The 21,125-nt window shown below is 40.2% G+C and overlaps 1 protein-coding gene, 2 long non-coding RNA genes and 1 pseudogene across 4 annotated transcripts in view; 1 reads left to right on the plus strand and 3 right to left on the minus strand.

Annotated features, from left to right (window-relative positions):
- Window positions 1–1,422: 1,422 nt before the first annotated feature.
- LOC110488505 (cyclin-dependent kinases regulatory subunit 1) overlaps window positions 1,423–21,125 on the minus strand; it is a 34,189-nt gene continuing 14,486 nt past the window's right edge. Inside the window, exon 4 of one of the 2 annotated variants that reach the window (XM_090228265.1) lies at window positions 1,423–2,321. In XM_090228265.1, coding sequence (XP_090084391.1) covers window positions 2,227–2,321 — 95 coding nt within the window. In that variant the 3' untranslated portion in view covers window positions 1,423–2,226. Of the gene's footprint in view, window positions 2,322–18,676; window positions 19,456–21,125 lie in introns of those variants that run through there. The other variant, XM_036971452.2, reaches the window with a different exon arrangement.
- On the minus strand, window positions 3,040–4,400 carry LOC149970304 (acyl-coenzyme A thioesterase 2, mitochondrial-like; annotated as a pseudogene).
- Window positions 6,222–7,735, minus strand: LOC110488485 (uncharacterized). The gene is made up of 2 exons (XR_002468421.3): window positions 7,566–7,735; window positions 6,222–7,314 (listed from the first exon to the last, which is right to left on the minus strand). It is a non-coding gene; the product is annotated as an uncharacterized LOC110488485 (long non-coding RNA).
- On the plus strand, window positions 8,672–10,484 carry LOC118946505 (uncharacterized). The gene is made up of 4 exons (XR_005041369.2): window positions 8,672–9,424; window positions 9,527–9,617; window positions 9,741–9,943; window positions 10,117–10,484. It is a non-coding gene; the product is annotated as an uncharacterized LOC118946505 (long non-coding RNA).

Below are 21,125 nucleotides of genomic sequence, written 5' to 3' on the forward strand. Positions count from 1 at the left end.
CCACCTCAGCTGTAGATCTCTGCAGTTCATCCAGAGTGATCATGGGCCTCTTGGCTGCATCTCTGATCAGTCTTCTCCTTGTATGAGCTGAAAGTTTAGAGGGACGGCCAGGTCTTCCTTCCATTTCAATATTATGGCTTGCACAGTGCTCCTTGGGATGTTTAAAGCTTGGGAAATCTTTTTGTATCCAAATCCGGCTTTAAACTTCTTCACAACAGTATCTCGGACCTGCCTGGTGTGTTCCTTGTTCTTCATGATGCTCTCTGCGCTTTTAACGGACCTCTGAGACTATCACAGTGCAGGTGCATTTATACGGAGACTTGATTACACACAGGTGGATTGTATTTATCATCATTAGTCATTTAGGTCAACATTGGATCATTCAGAGATCCTCACTGAACTTCTGGAGAGAGTTTGCTGCACTGAAAGTAAAGGGGCTGAATAATTTTGCACGCCCAATTTTTCAGTTTTTGATTTGTTAAAAAAGTTTGAAATATCCAATAAATATCGTTCCACTTCATGATTGTGTCCCACTTGTTGTTGATTCTTCACAAAAAAATACAGTTTTATATCTTTATGTTTGAAGCCTGAAATGTGGCAAAAGGTCGCAAAGTTCAAGGGGGCCGAATACTTTCGCAAGGCACTGTGTGTATATATATGACATTAGTTAAAACACCTAAAAACAAGACATGGTTGTAATGTAGTCTGTGTAGCTGGTGTAGAGGAATCCGGCTCAGGACAGCAGATATGAGTAAATAAACATATTTTACTCAAAATAGACAAATGCAATACCAAATAAGCGAGCCCACATAAGCGGACCATATTACATAAAAACAATCACTCACAAACAAACATGGGGGAACAGAGGGTTAAATAATGAACAAGTAATTGGGGAATTGAAACCAGGTACGTAAGACAAAACAAATGGAAAATAAAAAGTGGATCGGCGATGGCTAGAAGGCCAGTGACGTCGACCGCCGCCCGAACAAGGAGAGGGACCGACTTCGGTGGAAGTCGTGACAATGGTATCAATAAGAAGACACAACGAGCCACCTACGATTCCTCACATGGCAGCTTCTTGTCTTGTTGCTAGCTATCTGACTGTTCAGAATCATACCATGCATGCCTTCCAGCCAGCATCATAATCGTGACATCAGCCAACCCGTCTATTGTGGCCGGTGTATTGAGAAATGGCCAGTGAGCTACAGTCCTCAATAAAACACTGTGCCCGGAATTAACCCCATCTTTGTTCTAGCTTGGGGATACCCTGCTTTTTCAATCATGAAGATCAAACAGTATCACTGTTACTATATGGAGCTCACTGTCAGTGCAGGTTGAACCCTATTGGTGCATATGGTTTCTTAGTATTCAGAGAATGGTACAGTTGAAGAAAGACAGAAACATGACAGAGAATCACAAATGTGCAGTGACTCATTTATTACTGTTGAATGTAGCATAACACATGACTTGCACATCTATAGGATGATATTTACCCATTGATACCACTTGCTATTTAAAAGATCAGAGGCATCAAACACAATATTTTCATCCTCTCATTTAAAGCCTGTTTACTGTACATTAAATTGTCCAATGCTCCCCTCTAGAGGCTAGTTGTGTAAGAACATGCATATGATCAAACTTACTAAAGAGGAGATATTGGATTTATGGATCAAGTAAGTTATTGTCTATATTATGGCACAAAGGATGTGGTGTACTGCCCTTCAACAATATAATTACAATGAAATGAAGGGGTATCCGAGCAAATAATGTTTGATAACTAGAACTTATTACCATTCTATTACCACTTCATTCTGTGTTATGTAAAGCGCTATGTTTTTTTAATACATCCACTTACTAAAGAGAATGGCATGGACCATTCACCACCCTGTCCATCAAACATTGGTCTTAGCAGCACTGTTAAATTCATTACAATCTTGCAGACTCTTGAAATGATCAGGAACTCAGTTCCATAGATGGACTCAACAGTTACCATTCGTGACCCCTCATGAACATATACCTTTACATTGCAAATATGTTACCAGGTCGCTGTGTATTCAGAGCCAGTCCATGCAGACATTTGTTTCACATTAAGAAAAAAAACCCACAAGTGCTCAAAACCAAACAGTGCAGTAAGCTTTGGAATATGGCAGAGGATGGATAAGGCCAATATGTAAAAAAAAAAAAATCCCAACTTTGAATAACTATTATTTTCAAATACAGTTCCGGTCAAATATATTGGCACCCACAGAGTTTTTTTCTTGAAACATTCCATGCTTCTTGATGTGTGTTTGGGGTCGTTGTCCTGCTGGAAGAACCACAACCTGCGAAGGAGACACAGTTTTGTACACTGGGCTTAACAGTACCAAAAGCAGCAAAGCAACCCTATTGAACTCTTCAATTGGTCATCGGTAAACATAGCACATGATTTGTGTTACCAAAGTGTCCTAATTTTGTTTCATCAGTCCAGCGGCTTGTTTGGGTGGGTTTTTGCGAAGTTCAATAGGGTTTCTTGTGTCTATTTCAGCGATGGGGTCTTGCTATGTTTACCGAAGACAACAAAAAGCATTCAAAGAAAAGAACACTCTACGTCCTTGTGCTTGTCTCCACCCCCCCTCCAGGTGTCACCCATCTTCCCCATTATCCCCTGTGTATTTATACCTTGTGTTTTCGGTCTGTCTGTGCCAGTTCGTCTTGTTTGCCAAGTCAACCAGCGTTTTTCGCCAAGCTCCTGTTTTTCCCGTCCTCCTGGTTCTGACCCTTGCCTGTCCTGACTCTGAGCCCGCCTGCCTGACCATTCTGCCTGCCCTCGACATCGAGCCTGCCTGCTGCCCTGTACCGTTTTGGACTCTGACCTGGTTATGAACTCTTGCCCGTCCCCGACCTGTCTTTTGCCTTCCCGTCAGACTATAATAAATATCAGAGCTCAAACCATCTGCCTCCCGTGTCTGCATCTGGGTCTCGCCTTGTGTCGTTCGATGGATTTCATTGTAGTAGGCTTTGTTTTTGTTTTTTACACGGCGTCAGGCATGGATCATCAAGGCATTTTGTAATGGAACTTATGAGTTAAGCTTGTGTAAAGTAAGCTCAAAATAGGTTAAGCTCTGCTACACAGCAAAACATTCATCACCACATATTTATCTAGTTTTCATTTCAACATTTTATAACTTGACTTTACTCAAGTTGGTATCGTTCGCCAGGTTTGTTCTATAGAAGTCCTGAATCCTCTTCCAAAGCTCGACCTCTGCTGCTGCGGGGGCCTTGGGCTTACATCCCCACACAACAGGCTTTCCGGTAACACAATGGATACTGGACAGGCAGAAGGGCATGTAGGGTGTCTCCAAGTAGTGTCTTGCCCCAGGGTAAAATACTGACTTGTTATCCTTCCCATGACGCTTGAGTTGTTTGTTCCATTGCCTGATCTGCAAAATAACAACTCTCCCAGTTTTGGTCATCCTCTGCAGCAACAAAGAGAAACCTTCCATTGGCTCTCTCAATTGGGATGAGTGTTGCGTGATTCTCCTCTGCCATGGGGTCATTCATACCATATTTCACATTTTAAGGCCCCGGACTTGGTAGCAAAGACTCTTTTGGTAACAAACATAAGGGGGAGTATGACTGTGCCTTTGTAGTGAAGAAGAATCACGGCATTGTCATTGCAACCATTGACAGACCCATACCAGCAGCATACCATAGCAGCATATGGAAAGTGCAAGTGCGCCACTTTTGGACAGTGATAGAATGATTTGAAGTAATTACATGACTGAGAAACTAAGCAATTACAAACTAGTTTCCACCTTATTACCATGTTGTTACCACTTTATTTTGTAACAAAGTAATACCAAAATGGTAATATGGAAATCAAATCAGAGGATTATTTACTGCTTACCTATGGCTGATTTTTCAAGAACTTGAATCGCCTCCTCCGAATACTCCAGATGGATCTCGGTCACGTTTTTAGGAAGATTATAGCCATATAATAAAGACCACAAACACTGTTGGCGAGAAGATAATCTTTAGTTTCAGACCACTTCCGTATGTGCTAAAGTCATCTTTGAACTGTGCTGGTCACTCAACTGTGCAATTGTCCACAACCGCAAGTCAGCAGGTGCATCTGAGAGATAAAGTAACAGATGACAAAGGCATTGTATTCAGGTCCCCAGCTACCTACGAGGCCGACTGCTGTGGAAAGATTTTTCTAGCAGAGCTTCATCTCTAGGTGGCAGCTACATTGGAGCAGAACCTATGGGGCTTTTGTGATCTCTGAAACCAAACACCTTGCACACTAAATGTTTGTTAAGATGGCTGTATGGCCTTGCCTTATCCACTTCAGTATACCTTCCAAGGATAGTCCAGGGATAGTGGCTGAAGTAATAAATGAAAGACTGGAGGGGGATATACATTCAAGGAGAGGAAGATCCTATACTGTCAAATAGAGGAGGATTTTTGGAGTTCTATTTGTACCGCCTGGTTGGAGTTACAAGTTGGACTTTACCATCAACATGTGATATGTGCTGATTGATTTTCAATGTTTTAGGAGAGTATATTTCCTTCTTCACAGGAATAGCTCCACACACAGCTGCTTTAGACTTACACATACGGAAGAGGTCTGAAACTAAAGCTTCTCTTCTTGCCAACATAGTGTTTTGTTTGTGGTCTTTACAGTGTCATTATATGGCTGTAATGATCTTCAAAAAAAGGGGAGGGGGTTCAACCACAAAGATGAGGGAGGTTTTTCAATGCCTCGCAAAGATGGGTGGAATGTTGAAGTTACTAATCACATTTTGGATGGTGTATAAATACACCCAGTCACTACAAAAAATACAGGAGTATAAATACACCCTAAGGCCAATGGTGACTTTAAAACAGTTACGGAGTTGAATGTCTGTGATATGAGAACTGAGGATGACCTGAAATATTCTGCTTTTACAAACTGTTATGCTGTTTTCAAATGAAACACAATACCTTGCTCTTGTTAAAGCTTTTAGAATGTATTTGTTTTTTTATAAAAATATGTTACACTAGTAACAGCATATCTAGCAGTAGTATGTCATACTCAAGTAATATAACAAAGTAGCTTTGTAATAGTAAAAACAATTATACAGACAAAATCAACAGATTCAGGTGTGGGGTTATCATAATGACTGCTGCAATCAATAACATTGTAGTTGCTCCACAATACTAACCTAATTGACAGAGTGAAAAGAAGGAAATCCAATATAACACATGAGTATTTACTCTCCATATTTTCAAACATAGTGGTGGCTGCATCATGTTATGGGTTTGCTTGTAATTGTTAATGACTAGGGAGTTGGCGCTAAGCACAGGACAAATCCAGACGAAAACCTTGTTCAGTCTGCTTTCCTAGCAGACACTGGGATATGAATTTCCCTTTCAGCAGGCCAATAACCTAAAACACAAGGCCAAATCTACACTAGAGTACTTACCAAGACAGTGAATGTTCCTGAGTCGCGGAGTTACAGGTGTCTTTATTCTACTTGAAAGATCTATGGCAAGACTTGAAAATGGCTGTGATCCAATGAAAAAACCAATGATCAACAACCAACAACCAACTTGACAGAGCTTGAAGAATTACAAAAATAATGTGCCAAAATTGTACAACCCAGGTATGCAAAACTCTTAAGAGAATTACCCAGAAAGACTCACAGATGTAATCACTGCCAAAATTGCATCTACAAAGTATTGACTCGGTGTGAATACGTATGTAAATGAGATATTTCTGTATTTAATTTTCAATACATTTGCAAAATGTTCTAAAAACGTGTTCGGGAAAACCAGAACTAATGCATAATCTTTTGCTCTTCAATCTGAGCCAGATTACTCGGACCCTATGAGAATGGAGGGGAACCAAGGATGTCCAATCATATTTCAGGTGCATCCGAACAGGGCCAGACTAATGCATTTGGGATACCGGGGAACCTATCTCCAGGGAAACCCAACCCCAAAAAATCATTTCGGCGGAAAAGTTCCTGCAGTTCAACACATTTTGCCTTGGGGTAGAGAGAAAAATGTTCTGTTTTATAGCGCATCTCAGTTTTAAAGCCAATTTCTGGAATTCTACAGATTGATATTAACCCTTTAGACCCCAATATAATTCTAGAATGCTGCTGTAGGTTACTGAGAATTTTCAAGACAAAGCCAATTCTCACATATCAAACAGACATTGCGCAAAAACAAAGAACAAATGACAATAACATGTTAGCTTAGTTTTAAAGACCACTACCTCTTCTTTAATATGACACCACATTCATGTCAATAGGAGAAACACTCATGTGTCTCCCAAAAAACATTTAACACTCAAACTAGAGAATTTAAATTGTATATTGAAACAGTTATCCAAAATGTGACCAGAGGACAATATTCAGAAAGTATTTCAAAACTCACACAAAGTAGGCTTTTTGATTGACAACAATTCTTACTTCTAACTATTCAGAGATATTCAAAATGTAAATAATCTCTCTCAATGAGATTTAGTACAAACCAGGCATGAAACAAAATGTAGAAATAGTAGCCTACTTTGACAACAATTCAGTGAATGCAGACAAATAGAGAGAAGATACAAAACACATTTTTAGTATCCCTATAAGATTTGTAGGACAAATTCATATTTCACACTGTCACTTTAGTGGTTGCATTTAGCCTACAACATGTTGTGGAACTTCTGGAAACACTGCCCCCTCCTGCAAAGTGTCACAGAACACGTAGAGCACCCAAAGGAGGTTTCTACACATCTCCCACTCATTGCCCTGTATCCACTCCAGATGCACACCATCTTGCGCCCTTCAAACTTCACCAGGGAGTGGACCTATGTTCAAATGATGGAGTAACGACACTGAAGCCAAGTGAATGTACAAGCTGCATTTTGAATGTCTTCAGGGACCAGCGCCTGCGATTTCTGGGAAAGGGCCTCGCACTGGTCTACTGACGCCGCCCTCAGAGTACCATAAATAGGTAGCAATATGCCATGCAACCGCTTTGAGCAGTTACTATGTAGGTACATGCACTTTTCGAAACCAAATGCAACAAGACAAATTGCACAAAGTAAGCCGTGTGGTACAATTGTGAATGGTGAGAATTGGAGAAGCACTCCATGAAAACATAGGCTCCCCTCTCTGGTGTGCTCTCCTTCTCTCCATGTTCCTCTTCCTCTCTATGTTCCTCTCACTCCACTCGCTTCTCCCTCCTCTTCCTCGCTCCCTCCACACCTCTATCCCTCCTATCATCTAAGTCCTTTTCCCCCCTTCTTTCTGCTTCGGAGCCATGACTCTCCACATCACTTCCCTCGCTTCCACTGACCTAGAGGAACATAAGGAGAGAGTGAGAGGACAAATTAGGATACAATTGTGGTCATAATCTCTCTCTCAACCCTTCCTCTCTTTATTTTTCTCAGCCATACACCCTAATAATCATCATCTCTTAGGTACTGGAGGAAGGGAAGGACCATTCTCCTCAAATGTAAATAGTGAAACATCAAAAAAAAGGTTATCCTCTATAGATAAAACTATACTAAATATATTCACGTCACCAAATAATAGATTAAAACACACCATTTTGCAATGAAGGTCTACAGTAGCCTCAGCAGCACTCTGTAGGGTAGCACCATGGTGTAGCTGGTTGACAGCTAGCTTCTGTCCTCCTCTGGGTACACAGACCTCAATACAAAACCTAGGAGGCTCATGGCACTCACCCCCTTACATAGACTTACAGTGGTTCCTCCTTTAAAAGTTGCATCATATTGCACCACACCCTGTGTGCCCCTGCAGCCTTCTGTGGCACGTCATTTAATTCTCAGCCACTTCTTCTGTTACTGCACGTTATTGCTAGTTTGACCACCAGAGGGCATCTTTGAGAAGCATTTGATAGTATTCCGTATTGGCATTACCAGAGAATTTAAAACCTGTTGTAATAATAGTATATTGGATTGATTTTATGACATTTAGCTGATTTAATATTTGATTAATATTATGGTGTTTCCATTCAGAGAACATTTGTCAGTTTGTAAATTCAGACAGTTTTGCTCCAGTTTCATAATATGACCATATTTCCCAGCTGCTTACCATCGTTTTGAAGTAATCGTGAAAAAACAGGCCTTATTTATTTTTCACCCTGCCAGCTCCTATTAGTTCTATTGAGCACCGTGGCACCAACTCGACTTCCGAACGTTCTATTCCCAGCTTATTGTTCAACGTTCTTCGCTATTGTTGGCAATGAGACCTGCTCACGTTGTTTTATAGTTAACATGTAAACATATAAACAAAATGTAAACAACAAAAATAATATTGTAACTGCGATCCTCCCATTGTTTCCTATGGGGGAAATATTGGCATGTCTGTTATTTCGCCAAATATCTCGCAATGTGTATATTTGGATTTTTTTCAAGTCGGGTGTAACCGGTGTAAAATGGCTAGCTAGTTAGCAGGGTGCGCACTAATAGCGTCTGAGACCTTGAAGTAGTTGTCCCCCTTGCACTGCAAAGGCTGCGGCTTTTGTGGAGCATTGGGTAACAATGCTTCGGGGGTGGCTGTTGTCTCCTCTTTGTAATTATGTAAGTCTGGGCAGTGAGCTCGTTTCTCATTGATTGCTAGACCAGAAGTAGTCAGAAGTTTTTATTTTTTCCCATAAATTTTCATTACGCAGACAGTTGACACCAGGTGCAGATGTTTACTTTCTACACAAGTAGTTTTTTTCCCAGTTTCGTCCGACGAACAGATTGTAGTGGTAAAATAAAAAGGAGTACGTTTTTTTAATGGTATTCTAAGCATCACTCCAGTCAAAACAGGCTCTGCAAGCATTCGATTTCATTAATTTGCTATGGGCTCGCGCCAGTGTTCCAGTTTAGCCAACATTCTTAAGCCGTTTTTCAGCCTTGGGTGAATTTTGACTCAAGCTATTGTCCAGCCTGTAGCTAGCCAGTGCGAATTTACGAAAGCACCCAAAAGTCCATTGAGAAAGCACAACAACTATACAATTTAGCTAAGCTAAGAAGGACGAGAATAATCAAGTCAATAAATGTTGGGTAGTTAGATACATCAAACTCGCCAGTATATAGAATGTTAGGTAGCTAGCATACTGCTGTAATGATATGCTGTGTGGTTCGTAAGGACAGTGTAGCTAACAAATTGTCAGCCAACATAATGTGTAAGGTAACTTATTTGAAAAGTCATTACTTTACTACATTGAGTAACTAACCCTTGGTCGTTTGGGCATATCTGGTCTGTGATAGGGATGGGATGGGTTCGGTCATATCTCAGTTATTGTTTTCATATCTATAAAAAATAAGCTGTTTTATTTACTTTCAGAGAGCAAGCTGACCAAGAGGTCGAAAATGTAGATATTGTCAGATGTTTACTGTCCGAGGAACAGGCCGTGAAAGCTTTATTTCTGGCAAAAGTGTCCATAACCAGAGGTAATTAAACTGTTCTGTGTTATTTTTCTCCATCTCTGCCTGTATTGTACATGGAGCCTGTCTTACATGCATTAATTAAAAAATCCTTAAGATAATTTTCAGATTTACATCACAAACACAGCCATTTTCACTGGACTATCTGTTGCTGCCAAGTCATGATTTCCCTGGGGGTTAACCTTGAAATAACTAAGTGGTGAGATACATTGCCCTCTATATTTAAATATTTCAGGTACACTCCGTTAGGTGCCTGCGTCAAATACAGTATCTTCTATTGACATTATCTTCTATTGTTTGTCCTCATGTGTCTGTTTTTCAGCTTAAAGTACTCTGTAGCCACTTAGTGTGGACACCAGGTGAGGCCACACACACACACACACACACACACACACACAAGAACAGTCTCTCTTCTTCACTTCATCCCTCTCCCCCTTCTCCCAAAATCCTCGAGGTTACATCAGCTCTTTCGGTGAACCCCTTGCGCACCTGAACTGGCTGACAGAGGGCACAGCATGATCATAGGTGAGATGTCACTTGGTCGGGTCAACAGGAGTATTATTAAAGAGATGCTTTACATTGAAATACAGACAGAGATCTAGTATTCCCGGAGTTAATGATCGAAGGTCAGTTTTGCATTTCACCTCCAGATTTAAGAATAAAAAAGCCCAGGCTTAATCATGCTCTCTCGTCTGCAGGTATGTTTTGATGTGAGAGAGGAAGCCAGTCCCGTCATCGCCACCTCTCCCGCTCTTAAGATAACCTTCGGCCAACTGGGGGCCCAAGGCTGGTTAGGAGACACAGCAATTGTGATGAACTGAGAGAATATTAGGGTAGCACTGTAATTCATGAATCATATGCTGTCTGCTCTGTTCTTGCCTCTTTCCCTTTGTCTTCTATACCTCTCTCCCCACCTCGTCTTTCTTCCTCGTTTTATAATGCACACCATATGTGCATTGAAGTACAGATTGAACTTGTATTTATAATATTACAATTATCATAATTATATTGCATTTATAACACCTGAATAATGAACTTTTTTCAATAAAGCATTTCACATTCTCCACTGGTTGAAATTAAGTATCTCATTGAAATACTATCCTGTGTCCTCAGATTAATGCAGATTAAGGGAGTTAGATATGCATAGTTTTTCTTTCTGTATATAGGAATTACAAATCAATCAAGTTTCTAGTCTATTGCATAGTTACAATGTGTAATCATTGAGGTCCCATGAGCAGAAAACACTGTTGAAGCGTATAATTGTAATACATACAGTTGGAAGTCGGAAGTTTACATACACCTTAGCCAAATACATTTAAACTCAGTTTTTCACAATTCCTGACATTCAATCCTAGTAACAATTCCCTGTCTAAGGTCAGTTAGGATCACCACTTTATTTTAAGGATGTGAAATGTCAGAATAATAGTAGAGAGGATGATTTATTTCAGCTTTTATTTCTTTCATCACCTCCCAGTGGGTCACAAGTTTACATACACAATTAGTATTTGGTAGCATTGCCTTTAAATTGTTTCACTTGGGTCAAATGTTTCGGGTAGCCTTCCATAAGCTTCCCACAATAAGTTGGGTACATTTTGGCCCATTCCTCCTGACAGAGCTGTTGTAACTGAGTCAGGTTTGTAGGCCTTCTTGCTCAAAAATGCTTTTTCAGTTCCGCCCACATATTTTCTATGGATTGAGGTCAGGGCTTTGTGATGGCCACTCCAATACCTTGACTATGTTGTCCTTAAGCCATTTTGCCACAACATTGGAAGTATGCTTGGGGTCATTGTCCATTTGGATGACCCATTTGCAACCAAGCTTTAACTTCCTGACTGATGTCTTGAGATGTTGCTTCAATATATCCACATAATTTTCCTACCTCATGATGCCATCTATTTTGTGAAGTGCACCAGTCTCTCCTGCAGCAAAGCACCCACACAACATGATGCTGCCACCCCCGTGCTTTACTGTTGGGATGGTGTTCTTCAGCTTGAAAGCCTCCATCTTTTTCCTCCAAACATAACAATGGTCATTATGGCCAAAGTTAAATTTTTGTTTAATCAGACCAGAGGACATTTCTCCAAAAAGTACGATCTTTTCCCCATGTGCAGTTGCAAACCGTAGTCGGGCTTTTTTATTGTGGTTTTGGAGCAGTGGCTTCATTCTTGCTGTCGATATAGGACTTGTTTTACTGTGGATATAGATACTTTTGTACCTGTTTCCTCCAGCATCTTCACAAGGTCCTTTGCTGTTGTTCTGGGATTTATTTGCACTTTTCGCACCACAGTACATTAATCTCTAGGAGACAGAACACGTCTCCTTCCTGAGCGATATGACGGCTGCGTAGTCCCATCGTGTTTATACTTGCGTACTATTGTTTGTACAGATGAACGTGGTACCTTCAGACGTTTAGAAATTGCTCCCAAGGATGAACCAGACTTGTGGAGAACTACAAAAACAATTCTGAGGTCTAGCTAGGTCCCATGATGTCAAGCAAAGAGGCACTGAGTTTAAAGGTAGGCCTTGAAATACATCCACAGGTACACCTCCAATTGACTCAAATGATGTCAATTAGCCTGTCAAACTTCTAAAGCAATGACATTTTCTGGAATTCTCCAAGCTATTTGAAGGCACAGTCAACTTAGTGTATGTAAACTTCTGACCCACTGGAACTGTGATATAGTGAATTATAAGTGAAACAATCTGTAAACAATTGTTGGAAAAATGACTTGTCTCATGGACAAAGAAGATGTCCTAACTGACTTGCCAAAACTATAGTTTGTTAACAAGAAATTTGTGGAGTGGTTGAAAAACTAGTTTTAATGACTCCAACCTAAGTGTATGTAAAATCTCTGAAGCTGGAGACTCATATCTCCCTCACTAGCTTTAAGCACCATCTGTCAGAGCAGCTCATAGATCACTGCACCTGTACATAGCCCACCTATAATTAGCCCATCCAACTACCTCATCCCCATACTGTTATCTATTTTATTTATTTTGCTCCTTTGCACCCCAGTATCTCTACTTGTACACTCATCTTCTGCACATATATCACTCCAGTGTTTAATTGCTATATTGTAATTATTTCGCCACTATGGCCTATTTATTGCCTTACCTCCGTTATCCTACTTCATTTGCACACACTGTATATACTTTTTCTATTGTATTATTGACTGTATGTTTGTTTATTCCATGTGTAACTCTGTGTTGTTTGTGTTGCACTGCTTTGTTTTATCTTGGCCAGGTCGCAGTTGTAAATGAGAACTTGTTCTCAACTAGCCTACCTGGTTAAATAAAGGTGAAATAAAAAAATATAAATAAAATCTAATTGGCATTCACATAACTCTTATAGATTTTCCACGTGGACGGGGATATTGGACATTTAATCAAAGTTCACTGGAGGACAACTTATTTTTAACTAAGACAAACAAATCCCCTTATTGTTTGGGCAACCTTTAAATGTACCTTCAGGGGTCATTCAAATCAATATTCATCAATAACAAAAAAGGCAGTTTCTGGCTAAAGAGACAGGACTAACAAGGGAAATCCATGAACTAATAGTAGAGGTAGATAGCAATAAAAATGATACTACAGAGATACAAAATAAGTTAGAGGAAAAAACAAAAATAACTTGAGGAACTTATTTAAGAACAATCTAAAGTAATCTATTACAAAAATAAAGCAAACTGAATGGAATATGGAGAAAAATGCACAAAATCCTTCCTAAATCTCCAATACAGGAAGATTAACAAAAATAATTTGCAGAAACTCGTTACTGAAGACGGAGTCATCTATGATTCTCCGAATGACATTTTAAAAGAGGAAGCTAAATATTTTAGGCAGGTGTTCTCTTTTCCATCTCATTCTTTCCCACTGAATGAAGATTACAGTGGGTCAAATTAGTATTTAGTCAGCCACCAATTGTGCAAGTTCTCCCACTTAAAAAGATGAGAGAGGCCTGTAATTTTCATCATAGGTACACTTCAACTATGACCGACAAAATGCGAGAGAACAAATTCAGAAAATCACATTGTAGGAGTTTTAATGAATTTATTTGCAAATTATGGTGGAAAATAAGTATTTGATCACCTACAAACAAGCAAGATTTCTGGCTCTCACAGACCTGTAACTTCTTCTTTAAGAGGCTCCTCTTGTCCTCCACTCGTTACCTGTATTAATGGCACCTGTTTGAACTTGTTATCAGTATAAAATACACCTGTCCACAACCTCAAACAGTCACACTCCGAACTCCACTATGGCCAAGACCAACGAGCTGTCAAAGGACACCAGAAACAAAATTGTAGACCTGCACCAGGCTGGGAAGACTGAATCTGCAATAGGTAAGCAGCTTGGTTTGAAGAAATCAACTGTGGGAGCAATTATTAGGAAATGGAAGACATACAAGACCACTGATAATCTCCCTCGATCTGGGGCTCCACGCAAGATCTCACCCCGTCAAAATGATCACAAGAACGGTGAGCAAAAATCCCAGAACCACACGGGGGGACCTAGTGAATGACCTGCAGAGAGCTGGGACCAAAGTAACAAAGCCTACCATCAGTAACACACAACGCCGCCAGTGACTCAAATCCTGCAGTGCCAGACGTGTCCCCCTGCTTAAGCCAGTACATGTCCAGGCCCGTCTGAAGTTTGCTAGAGAGCATTTGAATGATCCAGAAGAAGATTGGGAGAATGTCATATGGTCAGATCAAACCAAAATATAACTTTTTGGTAAAAACTCAACTCATCGTGTTTGGAGGACAAAGAATGTAGAGTTGCATCCAAAGAACACCATACCTACTGTGAAGCATGGGGGTGGAAACATCATGCTTTGGGGCTGTTTTTCTGCAAAGGGACCAGGACGACTGATCCATGTAAAGGAAAGAATGAATGGGGCCATGTATCGTGAGATTTTGAGTGAAAACCTCCTTCCATCAGCAAGGGCATTGAAGATGAAACGTGGCTGGGTCTTTCAGCATGACAATGATCCCAAACACACCACCCGGGCAACGAAGGAGTGGCTTCGTAAAAAGCATTTCAAGGTCCTGGAGTGGCCTAGCCAGTCTGCAGCTCTGAACCCCATAGAACATCTTTGGAGGGAGTTGAAAGTCCATGTTGCCCAGCAACAGCCCCAAAACATCACTGCTCTAGAGGAGATCTGCATGGAGGAATGGGCCAAAATACCAGCAACAGTGTGTGAAGACTTACAGAAAACGTTTGACCTCTGTCATTGCCAACAAAGGGTATATAACAAAGTATTGAGGAACTTTTGTTATTGACCAAATACTTATTTTCCACCATAATTTGCAAATAAATTCATAAAAAATCCTACAATGTTATTTTCTGGATTTTTTTTCCCTAATTTTGTCTGTCATAGTCGAAGTGTACCTATGATGCAAATTACAGGCCTCTCTCTTTAAGTGGGAGAACTTGCACAATTGGTGGCTGACTAAATACTTTTTTGCCCCACTGTATATTAAGGAATTCTTTCCAAATAATATAAACAATGGAACATTAACAAATGTACAGAAAGATCAGTGCGAAGGCCAAACTACAGAGGAAGAACATTTTGAGGCTATTAAATCCTTTGTCTGGAAAAACCCCAGGGCTTGATGGCAAGTATTTTTTGATATACTAAAAGCTACATTGTTAGATTGTTTTAACTACTGCTATAGAAATGGTAGCATGTCAGGTACTCGGCAGGAAGGTCTGATTTCTCTACTATTAAAACAAGACCCAGTCTAAAAAACTGGAGGCCCCTTACACATCAATGTTGTGATGCAAAAATACTAGCAAAATGCATTACTCTCAGAATTAAAAGGGTTTTACTAGGTATTGTTCATCCTGATCAGACAGGTTTTTTTACATGGACGATACATTGGAGATAATATATGACAACAACTAGAAATAATAGAACATCATGAAACATATAAGCCAGGAGTGGTATTTATAGCAGATTTTGAAAAGGCATTTGATAAAGTAAGCCTGGATTTTATTTATAAATGCCTGGATTTTTTCAATTTCGGTAATTCTCTTATAAAATGGGTAAAAAATAATTTATGGCAACCCCAGGTGTAAAATAGTAAATAATGGCTACTGCTCAGAGTTTTGAATTGTCAAGAGGAGTTAAGCAAGGGTGTCTGCTGTCACCATGCTTCACTGTACAGATAGTGCCACGTTTCCTCCAGACGTGACACTTGGCACGCCAAAGACTTCAAACTTGGTTTCATCAGACCAGAGAATCTTGATTCTTATGGTCTGAGAGTCATTAGGTGCCTTTTGGGAAACTCCAAGCGGGGTGTCATGTGCCTTTTACTGAGGAGTGGCTCCTGTCTGGCCACTCTACCATAAAGGCCTGATTGGTTGAGTGCTTCAGAGATGGTTGTCCTTCTGGAAGGTTCTCCCATCTCCACAGAGGAACTCTGGAGCTCGGTCAGAGTGACCATCGTGTTCTTGGTCACCTCCCTGACCAAGGCCCTTCTTCCCTGATTGCTCAGTTTGGCCGGGCAGCCACCTCAAGGAAGAGACTTGGTGGTTCCAAACCTATTCCATTTAAGAATGATGGAGGCCACTGTGTTCTTAAGGACCATCAATACTGCAGTCATTTTTTTGGTACCCTTCCCCAGATCTGTGCCTTGACACAATCCTGTCTCGGAGCTCTACGGACAATTCCTTCGACCTCATGGCTTGGTTTTTGCTCTGACATGCACTATCAATGATAGGACCTCATATAGACAGTTGTGAGCCTTTCCAAATCATGTCCAATCAATTGAATTTACTACAGATGGACTCCGGTCAAGTTGTAGAAACATCAAAAGGATGATCATTGGAAACAGAATGCACCGGAGCTCAATTTCGTGTCTCATAGAGAAGGGTCTGAATAGTTATGTAAATACAGTATTTAAAATGTACATTTTTTAAAATAAATTAGCAAACATTTGTAAGAAACTGTTTTGGCTTTGACATTATGGGGTGTGTGTAGATTGATTAAATAAAAATCTTGGCAATTTTAGAACAAGGCTGTAACGTAACAAAATGTAGAATAAGTCAAGGGGTCTGAACACTTTCCGAAAGGGCCCTGTACATACATTGTTAGGGAAGATTCAGAATTTGTTGGTAACATTTGTAAGATGTTTTTATATTCATCAAATGGGTGTAAGTTACTTCTCATCAGAATGGTATTTTTGTATAATGCTGTGGCGAGGTTGCAGTTATCTGTTCTATGTCAAAACTAAGTTGCATGGGCCGCAGAGAGGGGAGAGGTCAAAGTATCATCATGTGTAAACATATCTTTTGCTCCACTGTGTGTGTGCCAGTTCACTCCCTAGTTTTCCCATCGGAGATGGCAGTGTCTGGAATCATTCTCCTCTCCGTGAGCTTGTCTAGGATTGGTTGTATTTAGAGTTGGTTGTATCTAAATGACAATTTGATATATACCTGTTGATATGGAGGATTGGTTTATGGTTCTGGGGTTTGGGAAAGGAGACAAAGCTGAACGATGAATTATGTCTATGCTGTCTGACTATGTGTGATCTTTGCTATAAAGGATCCCATTTTGCCATAGTGTGGGGACTCAACTTTTCATTAGAGATACTGAACTGTTGAAAGTCAAAATGCTATAGAGCTTATATAATTAAAGATGGACTTTTATGTGTGGTTTGCTCCCATGATTTGGTAAATAGAGGAAATTTCCACGACAAAATACACTGTACACAGTAACAGCCAAACATTTGGACACACCTACTCTAAGGGTTTTTATTTTTTACATTGTAGACTAATCGTGAAGAAATCAATACTATGAAATAACACGTATGGATGTAATCAAAAAGTGTTATGAGATTCTTCAAAGTAGCCATCCTTTGCCTTGACAGCTTTGCACACTTGGCATTCTCTCAACCAACTTCATGAGGTAGTCACCTGGAATGCATTTCAATTAACTGGGTGTTCCTTGTTAAAAAGTTCATTTGTGGAATGCATTTCCTTAATGTGTTTGAGCCAATCAGTTGTTGTGACAAGGTAGGGGTGGTACACAGAAGATAGCCCTATTTGATAAAAGATCATGTCCATATTATGGCAAGACAGCTAAAATAAGCAAACAGAAAATGACAATCCATCACTACTTTAAGACATGAAGGTAAATCAAGTCGGAAAATTAAGAACTTATGAAAGTTTCTTCAAGTGCAGTCGCAAGAACCATCAAGCACTATGATGAAACTGACTCTAAAGAGGACCGCCACAGGAAAGGAAGACCCAGAGTTACCTCTGTGCAGAGGATAAATTCCAGAAATTGCAGCCCAAATAAATGCTTCACAGAGTTGAAGAAATGAAATCGACATCTCAAAATCTATTGTTTAGAGGAGACTGCGTGAATCAGGTCTTCATGGCTGCAAAGAAACTACTAAAAGGACACCAATAGGAAGAAGAGACTTGCTTGGGCTAAGAAACAAGCAATGGACATTAGACCAGTGGAAATCTGTCCTTTGGTCTGATGTGTCCAACTGGAGATTTTTGGTTCTTTGTGAGACGCAGAGTAGGTGAACAGATGTGTCTCCTCGTGTGGTTCCCACCGTGAAGCATGGAGGTAGTGTGATGGTGCTTTGCTGGTGACACTGTTAGTGATTTCTTTAGAATTCAAGGCACACCTACCAGCATGGCTACCACACCATTCTGCAGTGAGACGCCATTCCCTCTGGTTTGCGCTTAGTGGTACTATGATTTGTTTTTCAACAGGACAATGACCCCAACACACCTCCAAGCTGTGTAAGGGCTAGTTGAACAAAAAGGTGTGATGGAGTGCTGCATCAGATGACCTGGCCTCTACAATCACTCAACCTCAACCCAATTGACATGGTTTGGGATGAGTTAGACTGCAGAGTGAGGGAAAAGCAGCCAACAAGTGCTCAGCATATGTGGTAACTCCAAGACTGTTGGAAAAGCATTCCAGGTGAAGCTGGTTGAGAGAATGCCAAGAGTGTGCAAAGCTGTCCAGGCAATGGCTACTTTGAAGAATATAAAATAATTTGATTTGTTTAACACTTTTTTGAGCACTATATGATTCCATAATTATGTCTTCACTATTATTCTACAATGTATAAAATAGTTCAAATAAATAAAAACCCTTGAATGAGTAGGTGTCCAAACTGTTGACATGTAATCTATCCCACTACAAAGCCACTTTTAACACCACTATAAGCAAAACGGCAAAATTTAAAAAGGTTAAAAAGTGCAGAACTAAAATTACAATCTGTGAGAAGAATATCAAATTAAAACATTTATTTCTAGTGTACAAGAATTCATAAAAACTGAGCAGCTGATTTGTACAATCATAGACATGGCAACGAAGATATTGGGTCCCATTTTGACAGCTCTAAAAATGCAGACAGTCTACAGTATAACTGTAAAACATAAAAACATTTTTAAAAAAAATTAAAAAATTAAACTTTTACTTCACAATATCCAGAGGGCTATCATTTGTACAGTGTAAGAGTGCATACACTTGATGCAATTTGCAGTATTCAAAATAAGTTGAATCAAGTGCCATAACAGGTATATGATCAGTAATTTCGGTAACATCCCTGCACATTTGTGCTGCCAAAATGCCACCTCCTATATTTGAACATTTACCATCTTACTATCTGCCTTAAAATTAGATATGTTAGTCAACTCACAGTAGGTATAGTGGGTTAAAGTTTAGAATAATGAAAATGTGTTGCTATTTTCCTTTTCTTCCCAGACGCACACATTGGCAACATTATCAAGCTAGTACATATAGAGAAAAATATGAAAAGGGTTCCAAGCAGGTCCAGAGGAAATGTGAAAGGCTTTACAGTGAGTGAGTCAGTCAGTGGGTTGGAGCTCGACTCTGGCTCCACTGTATACGATGCAGTATTTACAAAATAGTCTTTATCCATCCAACTGAGTTGTGTTCAACCATCTCCAGCCACCCTCTTATCTTCTTCCCTATGGGTTTTCTCTCGCCCTCTGTCCGAGAGATCAGGCTGCAGGCAGTGGACGACGGAACAGCAAGATGTGGGGCTCTGGAGGGAGAGAGAAAAAGTGAGTGATTGAAGTTTAGGAAGTGAAAAAAATGGCAGGTTGTATCCAATATATCTGTCCTTCCTACCAAAGTATGCACTAGTTTACTTCCCTTCACTGATTTGAAAGAAAAATCCTTCTAGCCCATACCTACAGTGCCTTGCAAAAGTAAGGCAAGGGGCACCACCAAGCAAACAGCACCATGAAGACCAAGGAGTTTTCCAAACAGGTCAGGGACAAAGTTGTGGAGTAGTACAGTTAAGGGCTGGGATATAAACCTGCCAAGAGAGGGCCACCCACCAGGCAAGGAGTGCATTAATCCGAGAGGTAACAGAGACCAAAGATAACCCTGAAGGAGCTGCAAAGCTTCACAGTGGAGATTGGAGTATCTGTCCATAGGACCATTTTAAGCCATACACTCCACAGAGCTGGGATTTAATGAAGAGTGGCCAGAAAAAAAGCTATTGCTTAAAGAAGAAAAAAATAAGCAAACGTGTTTGGTGTTCGCTAAAAGGCATGTGGGACTCCCCAAACATATGGAAGAGGGTACTAAAATTCAGATGAGACTAAAATTGAGCTTTTTGGCCATCAAGGAAAACGCTATGTCGGGCACAAACCCAACACCACTCATCACCCCGAGAATACCATCCTCACAGTGACGCATGGTGGTGGCAGCATCATGCTGTGGGGATGTTTTTCCATAGGCAGGGACTGGGAAACTGGTCAGAATGGTGCTAAATACAGGGAAATTATTGAGGGAAACCAGTTCGTCTTCCAGAGATTTGAGACTGGCACAGAGGTTCACCTTCCCCCCAAAAAATACAAAATAAATAACACGAGTGGTTTAAGGGGAAACATTTAAATGGCAATGGCCTAGTCAAAGCCCAGACCTCAATCCAATTGAGAATCTGCGGTATGACTTAAAATTGCTGTACACCAGCGGAACCCATCCAACTTGAAGGAGCTTGAGTAGTTTTGCCATGAAGAATTGGCAAAAATCCCAGTGGCTAGATGTGCCAAGAATATATACCCCAAGAGACTTGCAGCTGTAATTGCTGCAAAAGGTGGCTCTACAAAATATTGACTTTGGGGGGTGAATAGTTATGCACGCTCAAGTTCTGTTTTTTTTGGTCTTATTTCTTGTATTAAAATAAAACATTTTTTGCATTTTCAAAGTGGTAGTCATGTGTAAATCAAATGTTACAAACCCCCCCCCCAAAAAATAACATTTTAATTCCAGGATGTAGGGCAACAAAAATAGGAAAAATTCCAAGGGGGGGAATACTTTCACCAGCCACTGTGCACCACTCCAATGCTTTCAGCTTTGTGGGAAGTAGTGAACAAAAGGAGATATTATTGGGACTCAACTTAAGTCATATTGTGGACACCTGATAATTCTTTAATGTGTTCTAGTCGTATCACAAGGCCATCCTTGATCCTTCCAAATATCTTGACTCAATTATTGGAAATCTGGAGAACTTTGGTATTGGATTTTGTATTTGAATGAGAGCACTGGCTGTTATTGCTTACATTTGTTTGGCCTCAGTGGAAATTAAGTTTCGCCCAGGAGAGGTATTAACTTATTTATCCTTGTTTTGCCTGTGCCGCTTTTCCTAAAGTTGTACAAAAATGTTAAGTAGCCTGTGTTTACAAACACCACCAACGCAAAATG

Source organism: Oncorhynchus mykiss, chromosome 30, assembly GCF_057628025.1.
Source record: "Oncorhynchus mykiss isolate SJ-2025 chromosome 30, ASM5762802v1, whole genome shotgun sequence".
Lineage (NCBI taxonomy): Eukaryota > Metazoa > Chordata > Actinopteri > Salmoniformes > Salmonidae > Oncorhynchus > Oncorhynchus mykiss.